Here is a 21,612-nt window from a genome sequence, read left to right on the forward strand (position 1 = left end):
TCCTTTGTTAGGTTTATTCCTAGGTATTTTATTCTTTTTGATGCAGTTGTGAATGGACACACTTGTTATTTTTAAAATTCAAAAATTGTGGAAGTACGACATATCAAAAGTAAAGCCCTCACCCAAAGTATTTTTGCTTTCCTTGAAAAAAACACTGTTTTCATTTTGGTGATAGTCCTCCAGATATTTTCCTGTACTTAATTCTAACATGGGAACTGACCACTCCAAATGTGTTCAATACGCTTTTTTGCTCAGTAGTATACCTTGGACATCATTTCACTAAAATACCTGTTTTTAACAGCCTCATAGCATATGGGTGTGTAGATTATAATTTTTAAGAATCCTTTTTTTTAGTACCAAAGTATTATAGTAAACATCCTTGTATGTATATCTTTGTGCACTTATAGTAATATTTCTCCAAGAAAAAATCTTAAAGGAAGAATTGCTAGTTAAAAGGTTAAATTTTGAGAGCTATTGCCAGATTTCACTCTTAAAAATTGTGCAGCTATACCTGAGAAGCCTCGTTTGGCCACACCATCATCCACACTGGTTGCTGGCAACTATTGTGGCTCTTGTCAGTCTGATAGGCAAAATATCAGAACTCGTATTCATTTGTTTTTGTTGCTATTAGTTAAATTGATCATCTTTTCAAATGTTTAATGCCTCCCTTCTTCCACTGGGCATTAAAGCATTTTGTAGGTTAAGATTTAAGATTATCTGGAAGCAGTTTCCGGGGAGGGTGTTGATTGTTTTCACAAACCGGAGTAAGGTGTTTCCTGTATATGTCCTCCACAGCAAACAGCGGCATAACAAGCTCTGGAGATCTCATTCAGATAGTGACCTCTCAGACCACCATGAGCCAATCTGCAAACCAGGGCTTGAACTCAACAAGAAGGAGATCACCACCTCAGCAGACCAGATTGCCGAGGTGAAGACCATGGAGAGTCACTCTCCCATACCTCCTGTCTTTGTGGAACATGTTGTCCCGCAGGATGAAAATCAGAAAGGCCTGTGTACCAAAGAAAGAATGATCTGCTTGGAATTTACTTCTAGGGAATTTCATGCTGGACAGATTGAAGATGAATTAAACCTAAATGACATTAATGGATGCTCATCAGGGTGTTGTCTCAGTGAACCGAAATTCCCTCTTGACAACTGCCAGGCATCCAAAGCCTTAATCCACTCTGGACAGGCCCCAGCAATGGCCAACAGGTTCCCAGACCTAGCAGTGGAAGACCTGGAGACGGACGCACTGAAAGCAGATATGAACGTTCACCTACTGCCTATGGAAGAACTGACATCTCGCCTGAAAGACCTCCCCATGTCTCCTGATCCTGAGTCACCGAGCCCCCAACCCAGTTGCCAGACTGAAGTCCCAGATTTCAGTACAGACCGCATTGATTTTTTCAGCGCCCTAGAGAAGTTTGTAGAGCTTTCCCAAGAAACCCGGTCCAGAACTTTTTCCCACTCGAGGATGGAGGAACTGGGTGGAGGCAGGAGTGAGAGCTGCCGACTGGCAGGGGTGGAAGTAGCCCCCTCCGAAGTGACAGCCGACGACCAGAGAAGCAGCTCTTTGAGTGACACTCCCCATGCATCTGAAGAATCTTCAACAGATGAGGAACAGTCAAAGGTAAAACTGTCTTTATAGTTCTCCACCTAATGAAGTTCTCGTGGAAGATAAAATATTTGAGATTCTGCTATGTTGACTTTATTTTTGATGTTGCTAAAGATTTAGGAAGGTAGCATAGGAGAGAGTCTGGCTGAGACTTTCCTTGAAAACTTAGGGTTTAAACATATTTCAAATGAGTTGCCTTTTGAGGACTTTCTCTTTCCAGGCTTTTGGTGTCATTAGAAGCACTTCTGAGAGGGAGTGAAAGAAGGGATTAGCCAAAACAAATGTCCTGCCTGAACAAGGAGAGGCCTCCTCCCTGCACCTCTGCAGTACAGGTCAAATTTCACCAATAATGAAGTGCCAGGGACTCGTATGCTGCCTGAATGAAACCTGGGTCTCTCTGAGAAGATGGATTTATTTGGGAAATTCTGTCTCAGAAAATTCAAAGGCTTGACATGGTGTAGTTGTTGGACTAGCAACTGATTCCCAAGCTTAGTTTTTGTTATGGTGTTTCTAAACTGTTCCTCACCTCAGACCCTGTGGTATTCAGGAGTTGAGAGATGGTTTGGGGAGTGATTTGAGAGAGACAGAATCCCAAGACACTTCTCAGTGGCAGGTGAGCTTGTTGGCCATAGCAGGCCCGAAAAAGAATTACTATATATCATTAATTCTAAGACTCACACTTATTCTCAGTTTGACCCTTTGGATATTGGGATGCATCTTAAAAACAATAGTATCTTAAATCAGTATAATGCAGGAGTTGGAATGTAAGTGGCGACAGATTCACTCTAACATACCAAACTTCACTTAGTGATTTCAGAGCTGCTGAGTAGATGCTTGACAGCTCCTGATGTCTGTCTGCTTTTATTTCCCACCTTGTTCATTACTCATTGGTTCTCTCCCTTCTTAACTACCCCAGGGCAATCGCTGCCTATGCATCTGTCTTCTCCTTTCCCCAAAGGCTATGCCTCTGTTTTGTTTATACTAGGAATTCAGAATGCTCAAGCTCTCCTTTGGACCAATGGGTATAGCAGCTCTGACAGAAATAGCTTTCCTGCAAAGTCCCTGGTCACATGAGCCCTCTTTCTGCAACCCATGCACCCACTGGGCCTGGTGTGGCCTCTCTCCCATTCTTGGCAAATTCACCTGCCTGCCCAATGCCTGGCAGATTTTTCCCAAAGCCATAACTGACCTTGTTAGTTGTACTAGCCCTGCCTCTCTTTTGAAGGAGAAAGGCCAGAACAATTCCCAGAGAAATATTGTACTTTGAAGGCTTATGAAAGTGTTAACAAAGTAAATTGATGGTCATAATGATGCCAATTTAGGAGGTGTCTAAGGGCCATTTACAGATTTTTAAATTCTTCGTTTTTTACAAAAGGACTTGATTTTGCACTGGCCAGTTCTCTTTGGCCTTATTGTAAATCCATATGGGAATTCGTAACTGGTAGAGCAGTAAAATGTCAGAGAGCCACAGTTTCTAAGTTTGCTCAGGCATATGGCTGCATAAGCCAAATAAACCTTTCCCAAAAGGAGCCAGTGAAACGTAGGAACTGTGCAGTCAAATACAGCACGCCCTCATGCCCCAGGATGCCGCCGCTAGGAAGTGAAGGCTATCAAGACAGGGGAGAGAAGAGAGCTATGGGTCCCCAGTTAAGACATAAGATGGCCTCATCCATCTCGCTCTGCCCAACACTGGCCATGTTTAAGGCCACTGAGCCCTTGAATGGAATTCCACCCGTGGAACTAGGTTAGGATCAAACTGGAAGTTGATAGGGCAGAGAGGAGAGGTTTCATTTACCCCAGTATGGCCTAAATCCTGAAGACTCATGGTGTTATGAAGATAAGGATAATAAGAGCCTCCAAAGCTGTTTGCTATTCATTTTTGGAGCAAGATATTGGATTGGAATCCTGTTTGAGTAAACAAAGTTTAATACTGATACAACCTATAATCTCTGTCTTTGATGAATCTGGTTTGTTTGTTTGTTTGTTTTCCTTTTACAACAAAACAGCCAGAACAAAGTCCTAGGCAGGGATGGTGTCCCGGGCACTCCATGATTTGTGTTCTTACAGCCAGAAGGTGCTCCTGGATCAGAGGATTAGTAAGCAACAAATCTGGCATTTCAGTTAGACTACAATTTGCCATAACCATCTCACTGTTTTCTCTTCTTAGGCAATCTCAGAACTGGTCAGCCCAGACATCTTCATGCAGTCTCACTCAGAAAATGCAATTTCAGTCAAAGAAATTGTCACTGAGATTGAATCCATCAGTCAAGGAGTCGGTCAGGTTCAATTGAAAGGAGACATCCTCTCCCACCCATGCCATACACCAAAGAAGCACACTGTCCATGAGCTGCCCCCTGAGAGGGCCCAGGTCCCAGAGAGCAGACCTGGAAATCAGAATGAGGGTTCCTGCACAGCCCAGCCTGAACTAGCCAAAGACTTGGGGAGGGGGGACCCAGAAGGCTGCCTGACCACACACTCATCCACTGCAGAGTTGGAAGAAGAGGAACCAGCTGAGGGGGAACAGGAACTCTGGGGCCCAGGGATGCACCCAGGTGCCAAGTGGTGCCCGGGGTCTGTGAGGCGAGCCACCTTGGAGTTTGAGGAGCGCTTGCGGCAGGAGCAAGAGCATCATGGCACTGCTTCTGCTTGTACCTCGTCCACGCGCAAAAACTCCAAGCATGATTCTTCTGTGGCAGACCCAGCACCAAAAGGGAAGGGTGACGAAGCCACCCTGGAACATTCATTTGTCCCCAAGGAACTAGAGATGAACAGGGGCAAAGGGAAATGCAGTGGGTCCGGGGCTGGCTCACTACTCCATTCAGAGCAAAACACCATTGTTACAGCACCAGAGCTGTGGGAATTGCACGCCTCGCCAGCTCCTCTTGAGTGCCCGGGGTCAGATACTAGAACGAAGCAGGACGGAATCCTGAAGGGGCAGAGGACTGTGGTTTCATGCCAGGGATCTGAGACACAGGCAGCCCCTCTTCCCCTTCCCAAGGAGGTAGACATCATTGAGTCTTCCCACACAGTTGTGTTGCCCAGTAACACTGGGCCAGGGGGTGAAAGAGCCCCCAGTGGAAAGGGTGGGGAGCAGGGACTGAGGGAAGTCAAAGTGGAGAATTCCAACACTGTCCTCTGTGCCCTGGATGAAAATCTGAACAGGACCCTGGGCCCTGACCAAGTTTCTCTGAGCCCAGAAGTGCTACCTCCGCCTCATTCTTCTTCTCCTGAGCACGACAGGCCCACGAACCCAGCCTCCACCCTGAGCAGCCCCAAGGACTGGGGCAACAGCCTGTCAGCAGCCCTGGAGACCACAACAGCTTTTGTCAGCCACTCAACCCACGTACCGTTGGCCCAGTCAGATTACCTGTGTCCCCAGAATGTGGTTCACCTGGAAGGCTTCACAGCACAAAGCAGCACCACAGACAGCGAGCCCTCCACAGAGCAGGAGAGCTGGGAAGGAAGTCAGGAGGGTCCCTGCCCCAGGGGCAGTGCAGTGCAGTATGAGGGCTCCCAGTTACTTAGTGAAGACCTAAGTTTAATTAGCAAACTTGGTGACAATATTGAGGAATTACAAGAAAAACTGGACCTGTCCCCTGTAGCCTGTCAACTCCCACATCGCTCCGGTAGTGACAGTGCCCAGGGTCTCAGCCATAGCCCCGGTGTGGTGAAGGAGCGCACTGAAGAAACTGAGTCCCAAGTGACTCACCAGGTAGGGCTCATCAAACCATCTCAAATGAGGCGTTCAGCTTCCCTCGCCAAGTTGGGCTACTTGGACCTTTGTAAAGACGGTTTATCCGAGAGGGAGCCTGTCTGCTCTGAGTCCCCTCATCTCAAACTGCTTCAGCCCTTCATCAGAACGGACTCAGGCATGCATGCCATGGAGGCCCAGGAGCCCCCAGAAAGCCCACGTGTCCCCCAGAACCTGGAACCCACCAAGTATTTTATAGAGCAACTCAGAACGACAGAGTGCATCGCGCAGAGCAAGCCAGTGGAGAGGCCCCTTGTACAGTTCGCCAGGGAATTTGGTCACAGCCAGCAGTGTCTGCTCCCCAGGGCAGGACCTGAATTGACTAGTTCTGAAGGAGGCCTTCCTTTGCTGCAGACCCAGGGACCGCAGGGTGCAGGCCCAGCCCCAGGGCTTGCTGTGGCGCCCCGTCAGCTGCAGGGCAGAACTCACCCCCTCAGGAGACTGAAAAAAGCAAATGATAAAAAGCGGACAGCCAACCCCTTCTATAATACCATGTGATTCTGAGCCTACACATGTGACTTTCTAAAAGAAATGTTTGTAAAAGGGACAGGTGTAATATGTAAGGAACATGCACTTTATTGGTTAATTTTATAATATTTTGGTCATTTTACTGTTCCTGGCGCATGCAGGGTTTGGGGTTTTTCCTCTATGTATGTGAGAGATTGATTTGGACAGCAAGACCATTGTACCTTTTTTTTTTAAGAAAATTCAAACCTCAAAAAATACTCATTTTCAAAGAACACCTTTATCAAAGGCAAATTGCTGTTTTTCAATCAAATGCCACCTGCTCCTCATTTTGCCCTCTCAGAAAAGGCACGCTTGAGGAAAGAAGCAGGTGGGGAGGGTGGGGTGAAGCCGGAAATTGGAAACGCTCCCCCAGGCCTGTGTGACGATGGGCCGCAGATGAGCAGCAGATGAGCTGAAGGGCCGCTGTGTCAGAGTGCTCTCAGCCTGGAGCCCCGGCCCAGCCCAGCCCACTGGAGTTCCTTACGTGGACCAATTCTGCTTTGCTTTCAAAGGAGATCTTCCAGAAAATGTGTCTGGGTATTCCAGATGTCACCGTTATAGAAAGGTATGATAATGGCTGACTTTGTGAACTTACCAAGCAAAGAGTCTTCTCCCCAAACAAATAATATTTGAATTCAAAGCGAACCCCAAATGAAATCTGAGAGGTCCTCTGTAGAGGAACATGTATGAGAAGGAGTTGGTGAAGTCGGGGGTGGAAAGGCCGCTGCCCCGTAGTTTCCGAGTTGGGGGCTCCACACAGGTGGTCATCCTGGCCCTCCCTGCCAGGAAGCATGTGTGCAGCATCCTCCCAACTAAAACACAATAGGGGTAAGTTTGAAAAACAGCAATTGAAAGTCAGTGTGTTCTTGTAAAATGAATACATATGTAGGGATTAATATGTCCTTTACTTGAATTACTCGGTGGGCCTTCTGAGTTCAGTGGCCATATTTTTTTCCAATTTATTCTCCTCCCTCATGCAGTTCTCCCAGTGCTGCCTTTATTTTTTAATTTTATAGATGATATTTGAATTGTTACATACATACGTATAACCTCCATTGAGCAAAGGTTTTTTTATATTATCACCGTTAACACTTGACCTAAGTTTTGTTTCCTTCTTTTCCTGGAAGATTTGTCATTTCTCTCCACACAGTATTTATGTAAATAATGTCATCATTTTGTTACAGTGTTTTGTTATTGATGTTGTAGGGCCTTTTTGATTTATTCTTTTTAAGGAGTAAAGCTGCAACTGGAAAACAAATACCACAGAAATAAAACTGATGGGCGTTGGTAGGAATCTGCAGAGATATTGACAGTGGTTTTGTTTAATAGAGACTTCTAATCACCAGCTCCTGCCAAATTATGTGTTAGTAACTTCCTCCTCAGAGGAACCCCTAAAGGCTCCCATTAGCTCACAGTTTGACTGACAGCTCATTTCTCTTTGAGACCGAAATCCCAGAATGGGTTGTTTGCTGGTAGCTAAACCACAGCCAGGGAGAATGTTTGAGAGTTGCTGCTGCCCAGGGTGGAAGCTCCTAATGGATTAGGCTAAAAGGCTGCAGGGAGGACTTGGCCAAGGACAGGCGCCCTTCCTGTCTCCATTCAGGGAGCAGTTGCTTTGCTGCTATTGTGGAGATCTTAACAGAGCACCTGCCACAAAGAAGCCTATTTCAGCTTCTTACGAAAAACATTTAGTCTGGAATGAAACACCCTCTGCAGCTCATCAAAACTGAAGAGGTTTGCAAATTTGCTTCCTGTTTGCTTTGGTTGATGTCCACATTGCTGGGAGACTGAGTACAGACTTGAGATGTAGGTTTTTGGTTCATCACAGCTCTGAGAGGAAAAAACAGATGCACAGACTGTCCAGGTGATACCAGAGGCCAGAGTTTGGTGGGGGCAGATAGTAGCATGACCCAAAGGAGAGAGCAAAGGTGGACTGAGGCCACTCTTAGGTGCTCAAGAGGAGCTGTGAATCTGGTTGCCATGTGGAAGCCAAGGTTGGGTCTGATGTCACTGCCAAGTGGCAGATGAGACAGAAGCCTCCTGCTATAAGTGTCTTTAGAGTGTAGTAATTACGTGTACTTGTGCTGTCCCTAAATAGTTTCCTTAAATGTTCAAATGTGTCATGCACACAGCTTTGTGATTCCTGGATATTTAATGTGTTGTAAAGTGTTTTGTTAAATGGTATGTACCAGTGTGAGAAAGCTTGCAAGACAGGGTTATGATCTCCAGGGCTCATCCATTCAATCTGCCTCTGTCTTACTGAGACAATTCCACCACCAATGTGATGGGGAAAGGACAGGGAATTGTAGGGGTGGAGAGAGGAGGATTTGCATGGAGGTTAAGAGAGTGGTGTCCACTCACATTAACCCTGAGATGGTGACATTTCTCACAAGCAGCAGAAGTACAAGCAAGACGGACAGCATTGCACCGTTCTCTCTCCCCCCTGGCCACTGTGTTTAATGCTCATTCACTGCATTGAATAACAACAAAGATGGGGAGGAAATCCTTTAATGCTGTGAACTAAAACAAAAAAATGAGTTTTTTTAAAGCGTACAGGAAATGGTCTTGCTCTGCTGCCTTTTTTTTCTTAATTGCATTTTTTAATCTAATTTGCCTGCCTGAATAAACACAGGGTCTGTAACTCAACCATGCCATGGGGTTTTGCCAGCCATCTCAAACTCACACAGCTGAGTGTCTTGTTATTTACTTAAGTTGAACAGTGTCCAGGGGAAGTGCATGACGAGCTATCAAGGACTTCTCAGACTTTCTTCTCTTCAGACTTTTTGATAATCTCTGGTAACCTATTTCCCTTTTCTGTTCATGGGTGACCCAAAACCAGAACAGCTGGCCTGATGAATATCTGGGCAGAGTTGAGTAAGAAAAGCCTTGACCTCTTGGTCAGTACCTCTCTATTTTAAAAACCACCAGCCTGACTCTCAGTTATTCTGGAGGGGTGTGTGTGTGTAAGTATAAACATACGCGAGGGGTGTGTGTGTGTGTGTGTGTGTGTGTGTGTGTGTGTGTGTGTGTAAGTATAAACATATGCGTGCATGGGGAAAAAAGCCCTGGAAGCGCACAGGTTTTGAGCTGTGATCTGGATGGTTACCTGGTCAGTAAGGAGAGAAGCCCCAACCCTTTCCTGATTTTAGGAACACTTAGGAGCAGTGTGTACTATGGTAGACAAGTAACACTGGAGTACAGTAGCAGTCATCTCTCCTCATTTTGGTTGCCTTTCAGATTCTGAATGTTTGGGATCATTTCTAGCATCTCGACCTCTTCAGGTTCTTTATCTAGCATTTTCCTGGTTCTGTTCCTTTATCTCAACTCTTTCTCATTTTTGAAACTACCAAGAGCTCCAAGGACCGTCTGATGATGACACCCAGGCTCTGGGGTCCCCCCCTGCTAAAGGACCCCTGACAGGTGCCGTTGGATAGACCTGACATTTCTGAGGCAGAGTAGCTCACAGAAATCTTCACCTGTTCCACCTGACGATTCAGTTTTGAAGTGATCTAGGCATGTTTGTTTGGTAAAAATATTCTTGTGGGAGTTGTTTTTGTTTTGTTTTTAAGAAAGCATTATGCAAAAAGGGTCACTTTTAAGGGCATTTAAAAATTTTTAAATAAAGCCATTATTTGGCTTTTTGACAACTATTTGTGGATACTTGTTTACATTGTAAGTATTAAAATGTGCATTGTGTTGACTGCCGCCCCGCCTACCCCAGGCACCCAGCCCTGGCTGTCGCCCTCTGAGTCCTCACACCACAAAGCCCCAGTGGGCAGCCCTCATGAGGAAACAGGGAGACCTGGAGCTGACTTCCGTCTGTGTCCTGCACTCCCAACACTCTGTGTGGAAATAGCGGTCATTTCCTCAGTGCTGGTGTGTCTTACAGTGATGATTGTAATGGTGAATGGCTAGTGTCTTTGATTTTGTTTTGCTTTTTGATGGTAGATGACATGAAATTTTAGCTCTTTCAGCACCAATCCAACTTGAAAGCATCTTGGACTTTGTTTTCCCTTCCAAACTAAAAGATCAAGGCATATGTCAGGCATAAATGTATTTGCTGCCTCAACTCATCCAATGCCCATATTAGGAAAAAACCTGCCACTAAAGCAGGAAGCTGCACACTCCTAACCCTTCTCCCAGGGCTGGGGGGCTCTTGGAGCCGTGGAGAGCCACTGCAAGGTACTCCTGTACTTCTCCAGCCTGGGAGCAGAGGGTGACTGGGCCTGGCTCCTGCTAAGAGCACCAGCCTCATTTTCTCAGGTCCCCAGAGATCTAGGACAGGATTTCTAAACTGGAATCATCCCTTGCTGGCTTGAAAATGCCCCAAGGGGGGTGTATTACTAGTGCCGCCATCTGTGCCCACACAGTAACGCTGGTGGCAGCATCCTGTATACACATGCAGGGCTAAGACCCAGGGCTTCACTTGAGCCAGTTGACCCAGTCTGAAAACTTGGGTAACTGGCCCGGAAGTGTTTCCCAATCAACAAGCCCACAGGGAATTGTTTGGTTTTGTGTTTTATTGGATTTTGGTTTGCTTGGCATAGCTTATGGTGCCTTTTCTTTTTTTCTTTCTACTTTATTTTGTAGGGCTTGTTCTAAATGTGGAAAACAAGTCCAAAAGACTCTCCCACTGACTGTTACCTTTGCCCCAGGCCACCCCAAACTTTTATGCTCACATTTTATTAAATAAAGCAGGTGCTCCCTGGAATCTCTGGGACCTTTTTGAGGCATTTGAAGCAGAATATAAAGAGTGGTCTCATCTCCTTCCTTAATCTTCATGATGGTTGGGATGTTCCACTTGTATCATAGATTTTTTTTTATTACTGATGTGCTCTGCTGTTTTTAAATGTGAACTTGTGTGCAAATGTGCAGATTCAATGTTCTTGTTACAGATTGAATAAATTTTTATTTTGAAGATGAAATACGTGTACTTTATCAGCCACAACAAAGGAGGGGGTGGCTGGAGAAGGTGGACAGATTGGAAGAGAACACTGATAACTGTGGGGCAGTTCTCATTGATTGATCTCCATCAGGCACACCCTTAAGAGTTAGTTGAGCTCTGGAAAAAATAACTTTCCACCTCCCGAAAAATAAAAGACTAGGTGGGAAATAGAATCACTAAAGATTATTTCAGACAGTGTGGTTCCAGTCAAGTGACCAAGCTGGGAACTTGCCTGGTCAAAGAGTCTGTTGCCAAAGCATCTCCTAAATGTTAGGAGAATGAATAAGCAAAGGAACCAGAATTCCTCTGCCATCTGTGATACAGAATAACTCATATGTAACGATGGTCATGCATGATCTGCTCCAGCAGGGACTGGATTTCTTGGGTGAGTGACCTGTCTGAACATTAGTGGGATAGAGTTCACAGGCTATAATCTTCCAGCACAAGGCACCTCAGCTCACTGAATGGTTTCTAAAAATGGGGACTGACTTTCCAAAGAAATAAAGGTTTTAACCACCTCCTACCATTAGAAGAGAAGCATTTGATGTCAAGGGTGAAGGAAGGGAGATGGGGCCAAAGGGCAGTTCTCTGAAACAGGCTGGAGGAGGATGGGAGATCGGTTCCCCACTTCTCCCACCCTTCCGCAGACCCATCATGAGGTATTTAGTGGTGCCATTCATTACATACAAGGCAGCACTACTATCCAGGGAAGATCAGTTTACAAATTGCTAACAAAACAATTTACCAAAGTTTCCAGAGAAAACACTGCCTGGAACTAAAGCTAGCCTGCTTCATTATGAATCATCCAAGTAGGAGGCACACAGCCCTGGTGTCTAGTCCCTGAACATCTAGGTAATAAGCTCAGTCTTGGCTGTCTATCCAAAGCAAATGAACCAAATCATAGTCTAAGTTGGTAGGCCACCTGTTTCAGAAAATGGCTTCATGAAAGATGAAATCCATGCCTGTCTTCTACAGATTACTGTTCAGAGCGCAGCTCACAGTTCAAATGGGTTGCAGCAAGGGAAAGAACCAAGCCCAAGCAGCCGCTTCCCCTGACTGGTTCTTGAAGCCTTGGCCCCCCCACACACACAGTTCCCGGCAGGCTTAGGCAGACAAAATAACGACTAGAGGGCACAGCTGAGCCACCACCGGGTCCAAGCAGTACCTGTGACTCCCTGCTCCTGCACCCCTCTTCCCAAATGATAGAACTGAGGACAGATCGGTTTGAAGGGTTCCTGCTTCCCTTCCCTCTAGAATGGAGTGCCTAGCTCTCTTTAAAAGGGAGGAAAGGAAAGGAGGAAGGAAAGATGTCATTACAGGGTTGAGGTACCACGCCAATTCCCTTATCTGCCAACAAGTGGTGCGCTTGGAAAGAACCTGACTCAGCCCTTTCCATTTTACAGCCCAGAGAGCTGCCAAAATAGGGTGATTGAGCCAGGGCTGGAACTCCAGTTTTCTAATTAGTCCAGGCATCCTTTCCTCTGTGTCACTAAGCATAACTATCAGTATTCAGCACTTGTGAGATAAAGTGGCACTATGCTTCAAGGAGAGACAGAAATGCATGGTACTGAAAAGCATGCACCCAGATGCCAGATCACTGGGTAAGAATCTCAGCTCCATCAACTACAGTTGAGTGGCAGTTAAGCTCTGTGAACTCTTTGTAAGATAAGGATGAAAATAGTACCCGTCATCTGTAGCACAGGGATGATAATAGTTGGAATTAATATGTATAAAGCCCCAACTGCATCACTCAGGGCTTTTCCTGCTAATTGTATGCCTGGAATCTTTAAAAGGAAGATTCCTCATCTACCCTTATGGCCCCTCATGCCATGAATTACTTCTGGAGCACCTGTAACAGTTGCTGATTCTGTTCCTCTACAAGCCACTGAATATGTGGACTTCAAGGTTCCCACCACCTTCCCTCCCCCTCTTCTCCCAGTGCCAATCTCTGCCCTCTGAAAGCTGTGTTCCATAGATTCCCAGATGTGCTTTGGAAAGTGTGAAATAATAACTGGCCCCATGCTGCCCTGCAGGGCCTTATGATCCAAAGGGAGAAATTCAGGCAATGGGGGAACGCTAGGCAGCACTACAAGGACACGTTGTTCTTCGCTGCTGTATTTTGATCAGGTTTTTTTTTATCTCCTCCTTAACCTTGATCAATATCAGAGTCCTGAGTGGGGTGGGAGGAGGCGGAACCTTCCCTGGAACACAGTCGGGCACCAATTTTAAAAAGGCCCAAGAGACTTTAGGAGTCAAGCTGGGCTTCTAAGATTTGACTGGCCAAAAGAGACCTGTGCCAGCTGGTTCCCTTTGAACCTGGTGTTGTCAGGGGGTCAAGGTGGGTTCCCTTCCTCCCTCACAGACCCCCACCCCCTCAGTCAGTCTTTATACTGCTTTCTGCCCTGCTCCATGGAATCATTTCTAACGGAGTGAAATACTTAGTATACTGTCAGCGTTTTAGGCTTTTCAAGAGGTCCTATCGCTATTAATAACAACAACGGTAACACTCACAGCCCCGTGTCGGGTACCCTCGCAGCTGCCCTGGGCCAGCCTAGGCCATCATCCAAGGGTTGAGACGACTCCCCAGAGCATCTTCCGGGACCTCTCTGGACTTACAGTCTGGCAGCGCAGGCCCTCTGGGACTGGCTAAATTAGGAGTGTGATTGCCGCAGGAATGCGGCGCATGGCACCTGACCCTGCGCGGCTGCCGGCTCCAAAGGGAGGGCGCCCCCTGGTCGGGCTACCTGTCTCAGCGCCCAGCTCCGACTCTTGGAATCCGGGTCTACCCAGCCCAGCCGGCAGGCACGGAGGGCGCGGAAGAACTGTGCGCATTCACAAGACGCTTTCTCGAGACCGGCGGGGAGCCCCACGAAGTTCGCGGCGCTTGTCTTTCCCGCCGCTGGGGAGGATGGGCCAGACCTGGCCCCGCCCCCAGCTCCGCCTCCGCAGGTTGATGGCAGCGGCAGCTGGGACCGCAGCGGCGCCGGGCCCGGAGAGCCGCAAGCAGCGGCCGGAGCGCGCAGCCCCACGCCCGGGCCCCAGACGCTGCGGACGCCCGGAGAGGCAGTTCCGGCGCCCTGACGCCTCCCTCCGTCCCCAGCGTACCCCCAGCCCCCTCCGCAGAGGAGTCGCAGCGTGAGCGCCCCTCGGCCGGCTCAGGACCAGGTACCCTCCTCCCGCCGCCGCCACAGCAGCCCGCGGAGCGGGCGGGGTCTCTGGAGGGGACACAGGTCTGCGCCCCTTCCCCCCGCGGGTCTCGGGCGGGGCGGACTGGGTGTCTATATTTGGCCGGACAGTGGCCCGTTACCTCGTCCAGCAGGAACGCAGAGCCCGGGGCAAGAGGTCGGAGGAGGGTGCGGGGAGGCCGAAACTTAGGCCTGGGCAGCCCAAGAGACGTGAAGGGCACAGGGATGCCCGGAGCTCGGGAGGGTCAGGAGCCACTGTCTGCGGCTTCGGAGCTCGGTGTGTTTTCCGGGGAAGAGCGTAGCTCAGGCCCCGGCTGGAGAAAAGTCATCTCACCCTCCCCACTCCCGCAAACCTGGCTCTGGCCCGAGGTCGAGGACCCCAGCCCCGGAAGAGTTCAGTAGGAGAGAGGATGCAGGAGAGCAGGACGGAAGGATGGTAGACAAAAGCCAGAAGCCCAGGGTTAGGGCCTCCTGGAGAAGCTAGGAGAGGCGTGGAGGAGGAAGGGTCCATCTTACACGTGTGTCCCCAGCGGCAGAGGCGGAAACTGATGGATGCAATGTCAGGAAGGACTCAGATTAAGCTGACAGGAGGAACGTCTCCCTGGCAAATTGTTTTTTAAGGCAAAATCCCCATCTGCCCAAACTATACCAGAGATGTGGAGTTTGGCATCTTGGGGGGCCACAGTCAGCCCTAGCCCCACAGCTGGCCCTAAGCCGAGGCCTCTGATTCTGGACCTCTGGCCTCCAGGCCTCTGGAATATAAACCACTTCCTGAAGAGATGCTCACCCAAGGCTGGCATGGGAGAGCAGCCTGACCGAGGCTCCTCCCCAGACCACCTCAACTTCCAGGAAGCTTTCAGTCAGAGTCACTCCACTGTTCCTCCACCACACTCCTGTGTCCCTACAGAGAAGTCAGTCCCCAAATCCAAGACCCTCGCATTAAGCTGCACTTTACAGGTGGCAACAACTTTCCCGTACTTTAATTATCTTGAAGAAAGCTCCCTGCTTCTAGGACCAGACCCTATATTAATTTATACCTGACTCCTGGCCAGATAAACCTCTCACTTGCCACCCAGGCCCTCACCCCACACTTTTCTGCCCTCCCACAGCTCACAGGACTAAGGACCAAAGGCATTTCTGGGCCCTGAGATCCTCCATCTCTGCCCCCAGCCATGAGCAGGCGTGTGGTTCGGCAGAGCAAGTTCCGCCATGTGTTTGGGCAGGCAGCAAAGGCTGACCAGGCCTACGAGGACATCCGTGTGTCCAAGGTCACGTGGGACAGCTCCTTCTGTGCCATCAACCCCAAATTCCTGGCCATCATTGTGGAGGCTGGAGGTGGAGGTGCCTTCATCGTCCTTCCTCTGGCCAAGGTGAGGCATGAGGGGAAGGAAGGGGGAGAGAGCAGGCAAAAGGACACTGGCTGTGGCCTCTGGGGCCTCTTGACAGCAGCCTGTGTTCTCAACTAGTTCCTCAGTCAGGAGGGCAGTTTGCACTTGATCCTTGTTCCCCAGGCCTTCAGGGGCTGACTGAGAGGCCCCTTGCCCCTCCTGGAGCAGCAACATCACAGTGCCTGGCCCCATCTCTGCACAGCACACTGTATGCAGCAGGCACCAGGCCAGGGGGAGAGAGAGAGTTGGGAAGTAGTGGAGCCAGAGCTTGGCCAGTTCCTCTCTCTCCTAATGCTACACCCCCTTGTTTTGGGTGTGGGAATCTTTCTCCTCAGCCCAGGGTGACCATGTGATTATATCAATATCCCAGAACAGCATGCTGAGGACAGGGTCAGGTATATGCCAGAGTCTCTGGCCACCTCCCCACTCAGGTCCTTACAGTGGGGTAAAATGAAGGTGAAGGATAAGGGGACACAACACTTAAGTCCGGAACCCTCCCTACCCCAGAGATAGGGGCTAAGCAATGACTTGTCACCTTTGCTGAGTAGCTTAAAGCCCCTCAGCCATCTCCACCCCCAGGATGGGCACCCCAAGACATGACCTTGACCTGGATTCTGGCCCCTACACCTTGTTAGGGGAGGCCCCACAGGTGGCAGGGTCAGGAAAAGGCCTGACAATAGCCAGTGACTCACTCTGGGACAATGCAGACAACATCCAAGGACACTATCCCCTGGCTCGAATTTCATCAGGAGCCGCCTCCTCCCACAGTACAACTGCCATTCCAGTGCCACTCAGCCACCCCTCTCTGCTACAACCTAGTCTGGGCTGATGCCAGCCCCTGCAGAGGCCTCAGAGCCCCCACAAACAGCCCGCAAACACCAAAAACAGATGCGACCCAGCTCAGGTTGGAGGACAACAGGCATCAGAAGTGCCTGCCGCTTATGATTCCGAGGCAAAGCCAGTGACAGGGGAGAATTCTGCCAAGCGGTGGCTAGGAAAGGGTTGTTGGGCACTGCAGCACACATTACCTCATCCTGATCTCTCCCCCAGGGCTTCCCATAGACATTCAAACTGGGGGAACAGGCCCAAGAGCAGCCTCCCCCCAGGGGGTGGTTTTGGAAGAGCACTGGACTGAGTTCAGTCTTGGCTCTACCAGTATCTTGCTGTTTGTCCCTGGTTAAGTCATTACGTCTCTGTGTCTGATTCCCCGATATTAAGGGACTTCAACTCTTGTCTGCAGGGACAGAAGTACAGGAAGTAGTCTGGGTGGGGTTGGAGGTGCAGAGAGGCGTCTGCAAAGAGAATAGGTGATAGAGAATTGAGATGTGAACAAGACCACTGCCCACCCCAAGAAAACAGTAGGGAGAGTGGGCCTACATCTCCCTTCCTGACCCTCCAGACAGGGCGTGTGGATAAGAACTACCCACTGGTTACTGGGCACACTGCCCCTGTGCTGGACATCGACTGGTGCCCACACAATGACAACGTCATCGCCAGTGCTTCAGATGACACCACCGTCATGGTAGGAGCCAGGTGGATGCTGCTGGGCAGTTGGGCCAGGAAAGCAGGGAGGGCTGCCTCACCTGTGCTAAGTAAGAAAGGTGCTAAAGAGGTGCTGCCCCAGGGCCCTGCCCTGCCCAGCTCCCAGGCTATTCTTAGCTACATGCCCACCCCTTCCCAGGATGCACTGCTTAGGACTAATTATAGCCCTGGCCAACTTGGGGCCTGAAGAGCAAGGGGCAGTGCTTTGAGCGCCCTGCTGGGTTGATTAGGGAGGTCTCTGGAGAGCTGGCAGTGCCCCCTCCTGGCTCCTAGCTGCTTCTGCCCCAGGTAGGTGCCATCACATCTTGCCTTGCGTTTGACACTAACCATTCAAGAGAGGCAGTAGGGTTGGGGGGGAAAGTAGGGGAGGAACAGAAAGACAAAGCCAGATCCTGATGCCACCCATTCTGTGCCTTTTCCTCCTACCCAGGTGTGGCAGATTCCAGACTATACCCCCATGCGCAACATTACGGAACCCATCATCACACTTGAGGGCCACTCCAAGCGTGTGGGCATCCTCTCCTGGCACCCCACTGCCCGGAATGTCCTGCTCAGTGCAGGTCTGGGGGTCTAGGGAGGGGTCCCTACCATAGATGTGAGGGGGAGGTGGCGAAGGCAGGGCCCAGGTGACAGTGCCTGGCCACTCTGGGCAGGTGGTGACAATGTGATCATCATCTGGAACGTGGGCACTGGGGAGGTGCTCCTGAGTCTAGAGGACATGCACCCGGACGTCATCCACAGCGTGTGCTGGAACAGCAATGGTAGCCTACTAGCCACCACCTGCAAGGACAAGACTCTGCGCATCATCGACCCCCGCAAGGGCCAGGTGGTGACGGTGAGTGCCTGGCCTGGCCACTCCCCAGCCCCTACCCCGGGCACCAGCTGTCGGACTCCTGTACCCACAATCTTCTGAGCCCTTGGTCCCAGCTCTCACCTTCCCCATCCCAATCCCAGAGACCAGTCCTCCACTGCCAGTGTCTGCCACCACAGTCCGCAATTCTCTGCCCCGCTCCTGTTCCCTCCTTCCCCTGCATTTCAGCAGCTCCGAGGAGGGGCTCCTCGATTTGGACCGAGGAGAGGAGAAGCTGCAAACCTTATCCTCCTACCAGAATCTGCATGAAACCCAAGCTCCCGGACCCCTCACTTCCCTGCTGGCACCCACCGCCATCTCCCAGGGTCTGGGGCGTGACGCTAGCTCGTGCGCAGGCCCCTTCCGCCCTAGTAGACCCACCCGGCAAGGATCAGGGATAACCCTCGCGCACTGTTTGTCCCAGCTGGGTTCTCTGGGAGGGCCACGGCGCCTGCCTCACCATCCTCAGTCTAACGCGGGTTGCGCGGGACCGAGCACGTCTGCGCCGAGTGCGCGCGTCGAGCGCGGCCGGGGCGGGGGCGAGCGGGTGGGCGCTCTAACCCACTAACCCCGCGAGCAGGAGCGAGCCCGGCCTCACGAGGGCGCCCGCCCGCTGCGGGCCGTCTTCACCGCAGACGGGAAGCTACTGAGCACCGGCTTCAGCAGGATGAGTGAGCGGCAACTCGCGCTCTGGGACCCGGTAGGCCAGGTCGCGCCGGGCGCGCGCTCGCTCCTTCGCTGGGTCAGCCAGGAGCGCCCTCCCAGGCCGTGGCCCGTGCCCAAGAGGGCTGAAGCGAAGCGGGAAGCTCCCGTCTGGGAAAAGCCTCGCTGCGACCCCGGGGAGCCAGCAGACATCCCCTGCTCTAGGGATCAGCCTCTGAGGGCGCTTAAGGGCTCGGGATCTGCTGAGAGACGCGCGCCTCCCGCTCTATCCGGGCCCAGATGCTCCCAGGCCTGGGGCCAGCCGGGGCCCCCCAGGAAGCTGAGTACTCAGGCCCCTTTTGTCGCCACCTTCCCCCCCACGCCCCGCCTCTAGCCCCCACACCCAGGTCAGCAAGCTGGTTGCTCGGCCCTCCAGGCTTCCCAGGGCGGGCAGCCGGGTGACACCTCTCCCTGTCTCCCCGTCCCCCTAGGAGAGGTTTGCGGCCCACGAGGGAATGAGGCCCATGCGGGCGGTCTTCACGCGCCAGGGTCATATCTTCACTACGGGCTTCACCCGCATGAGCCAGCGAGAGCTTGGCCTGTGGGACCCGGTAACGCAGCTGGAAGCTTGGGGTGTGTGCCCTGGGGACTGGCATCACGGGAGAGGGGCCAGGCGCCCCCCACCCGCAGGGCATGCCCACCTGGACAGGGCTGGAGGTTGCTGCCCCCTTTGCAGCGCCTGCCATCCCCACACCCACCCCTCTGCCCAGTTTCGCTGCGTCGCCTGAAGGAGCCCACGCTGGCGCCCCCACCTGGTGATGCCGAGTCCCTGGGGGTGGTTTGCAGTGACTGCATGAGGCAGCGCAGGGGGTATATGAGAGCGGGGACTGGGGGTGATGAATCCAGGGCCGAAGTCTGCAGCTCTGTTCACCGGAGCTGCCTTGGGAACGCATGGGATTTGGGGCGGGCAGGAAGCGTAAAGGGGATACAAGGGATCCAGAAGTGGCACGGAGGGCGGGACAGGGCTAGTCACGCCTCCTGTGCTCGGGCAGAACAACTTCGAGGAGCCAGTGGCACTGCAGGAGATGGACACAAGCAACGGGGTCCTACTACCCTTCTATGATCCTGACTCCAGCATCGTCTACCTATGCGGCAAGGTGCTCGGGCTGTGAGGGGAAGACGAGGTTGGACAGAGATGTGGAGGGTTCCTCCTGGACTCATCTCTGAGCCCTTTGGTTTTGCAGGGCGACAGCAGCATTCGGTACTTTGAGATTACTGATGAACCACCTTTCGTGCACTACCTGAACACGTTCAGCAGCAAGGAGCCGCAGAGGGGCATAGGTTTCATGCCCAAGCGGGGACTTGATGTCAGCAAATGCGAGATCGCCCGGTCAGCAACTTTCGCCCTTTCCACTTGCCTGCCTCTGTCCCCACTTCTTATGGGGAAGACATAAGGGCTTCCCCAAGGCTGTAATCTTTGAGAAAGAGTGTGTTTTGCGGAGGGGGATGGGGATGTCATCTTATTTCCAGTGCCAGCCCCAGGACTAACTAGCTTGACATTCTCTAAACTTTGGTTTCCTCATCTGTAAAGTGATGATAAAGTCCCCATCAGGGTTTTTTTTTTTTTTTTGCCAGTTGGAAGTATAATGTGTTTAAAGTGCAATGCATGGTAGGTGCTCAGCAAATGTTAGTCTCTAACCCCTTGGTCCCAGGCAGAAGTTAAGAGGGTGAGGGCCTGTGGGGGTGCTGAACCCCGCTCACTTATAGGTTCTACAAGTTGCACGAAAGAAAGTGTGAACCCATCATCATGACTGTACCCCGAAAGGTGAGGGGCCAGGAGAGGTGTTGGGCAGGGCTCGCAGGCGGGAGGGAGATGAACAGGCCTGGCACCCTAACACTAATTCTCCTATTCCCCGATCTCCCGCAGTCAGACCTGTTCCAGGACGACCTATACCCAGATACGCCGGGCCCCGAGCCCGCCCTAGAAGCGGAGGAGTGGCTCTCCGGCCAGGACGCAGATCCCGTGCTCATCTCGCTGAGGGACGGTTATGTGCCCCCCAAGCTCCGCGAGCTCCGTGTCACCAAGCGCAACATCCTGGACGTGCGCCCGCCCTCCGGCCCCCGCCGCAGTCAGTCGGCCAGCGACGCCCCCTTGGCGGTAAGATTCGGCTCGGCCCCTCCCAGGCCCAGTCTGCACACCCCCTGCCGCCCCCTGCCCGACACGGCCTCTCGCTCCGCGCCCCGCAGCAGCACACTCTGGAGACGCTGCTGGAGGAGATCAAAGCCCTTCGCGAGCAGGTGCAGGCCCAGGAGCAGCGCATCACGGCCCTGGAGAACATGCTGTGCGAGCTGGTGGACGGCACGGACTAGCGCCACGCGCTGGGGAAGCCCCGAGCCCGGAGGACTAGGCCGGCCCGGCCCAGCTCCTGGTCCGGAGCCCCGGACCCCGTCTCTCTGGGCTGGGGTCGCGGGCGGGACTGGAAAGGAACTGCGCCTCGCGGGAGTCTGGGACAAACCGTGCGTCGTGTAGACTTGCGTCTGCAGGCGCCCTGTCAGCGCCTCGTCCAGGACTCGACAGGAACCAGCCTTGGGAGGCCCAGGGTGACGGGGCCTCAGCAATGGTGCTGCAGAGGCGTGACCCCTCTGTACCCCACCCAGGGCAGCGGAAGTGCGTATTACCGCGATTCTTGGGGATACTGGGGAGCTACGGCTTGACCTCAAAGGGGTGGCCATCCGATGGGTCTCCCTGACAGTCTGGGGGAAATTACGCTTCCTCCTCTAATCAACTCACTTGATTGCACCACCCCAAGTACTAAAACGTACGGGCGTCACCCCAATTCTACAGACCTAACAACCCCATGGCTCTGCCGGGCCCACTAGCTGAGCGCTACACCCTGCAGTCTATGGCAGAGGGTTCTCTTCCTCCTTTCCACTGCGGGGGACAGGGCGGCGCCCCCACTGGAGCCCTAACAAGAACTGGCATGAGGAAGCCCGTTCACACACCCCTCCCCACCCCAGACACACTGTCCCTGGTCCTCTGCTGTGGCCTCGACTCTAGGAGGGAAATGGGATGTACTGAATGAAATATTTTACTGAGAGCTCAGTCTGTGTCTCCTACATGGGTGGAGGTAAGACCCCAGGTGGTGCTAATGCTGCCCCCAGACAAATTTAGCCCTGGGCTCAGGAC

The 21,612-nt window shown here is 51.8% G+C and overlaps 2 protein-coding genes across 10 annotated transcripts in view; both read left to right on the forward strand.

Moving 5' to 3' along the window:
* SSH2 (slingshot protein phosphatase 2) overlaps positions 1-10,798 on the forward strand; it is a 269,454-nt gene extending 258,656 nt beyond the window's left edge. For all 4 annotated transcript variants that reach the window (XM_057501072.1, XM_036906264.2, XM_036906261.2 and 1 more), the window contains 2 exons: positions 796-1,630; positions 3,783-10,798. In XM_057501072.1, coding sequence (XP_057357055.1) covers positions 796-1,630; positions 3,783-5,864 — 2,917 coding nt within the window. In that variant the 3' untranslated portion in view covers positions 5,865-10,798. The remainder of the gene's footprint in view (positions 1-795; positions 1,631-3,782) is intronic.
* Positions 10,799-13,750: 2,952 nt separating this feature from the next.
* Positions 13,751-21,523, forward strand: CORO6 (coronin 6). Of its 6 annotated transcripts, none has more exons than XM_057501074.1 (12): positions 13,751-13,983; positions 15,113-15,373; positions 16,791-16,913; positions 17,364-17,493; positions 17,587-17,768; positions 18,364-18,483; positions 18,917-19,036; positions 19,478-19,582; positions 19,670-19,815; positions 20,193-20,250; positions 20,353-20,583; positions 20,676-21,523. In XM_057501074.1, the coding sequence occupies exons 2-12, from the start codon at positions 15,176-15,178 to the stop codon at positions 20,793-20,795; spliced, it is 1,533 nt and encodes a 510-aa protein (XP_057357057.1). In that variant the 5' UTR covers positions 13,751-13,983; positions 15,113-15,175; the 3' UTR covers positions 20,796-21,523. The 6 variants fall into 6 exon arrangements, with proteins under 6 accessions (XP_057357057.1, XP_036762163.1, XP_036762161.1 ...); XM_036906266.2 differs by having other exon boundaries at positions 13,769-14,048; positions 20,673-21,523; XM_036906265.2 differs by having other exon boundaries at positions 13,770-13,983; positions 20,673-21,523.
* The last annotated feature ends 89 nt before the right edge of the window (positions 21,524-21,612 follow it).

Source organism: Manis pentadactyla, chromosome 4 (genome assembly GCF_030020395.1).
Source record: "Manis pentadactyla isolate mManPen7 chromosome 4, mManPen7.hap1, whole genome shotgun sequence".
In the NCBI taxonomy this organism is placed as follows: domain Eukaryota; kingdom Metazoa; phylum Chordata; class Mammalia; order Pholidota; family Manidae; genus Manis; species Manis pentadactyla.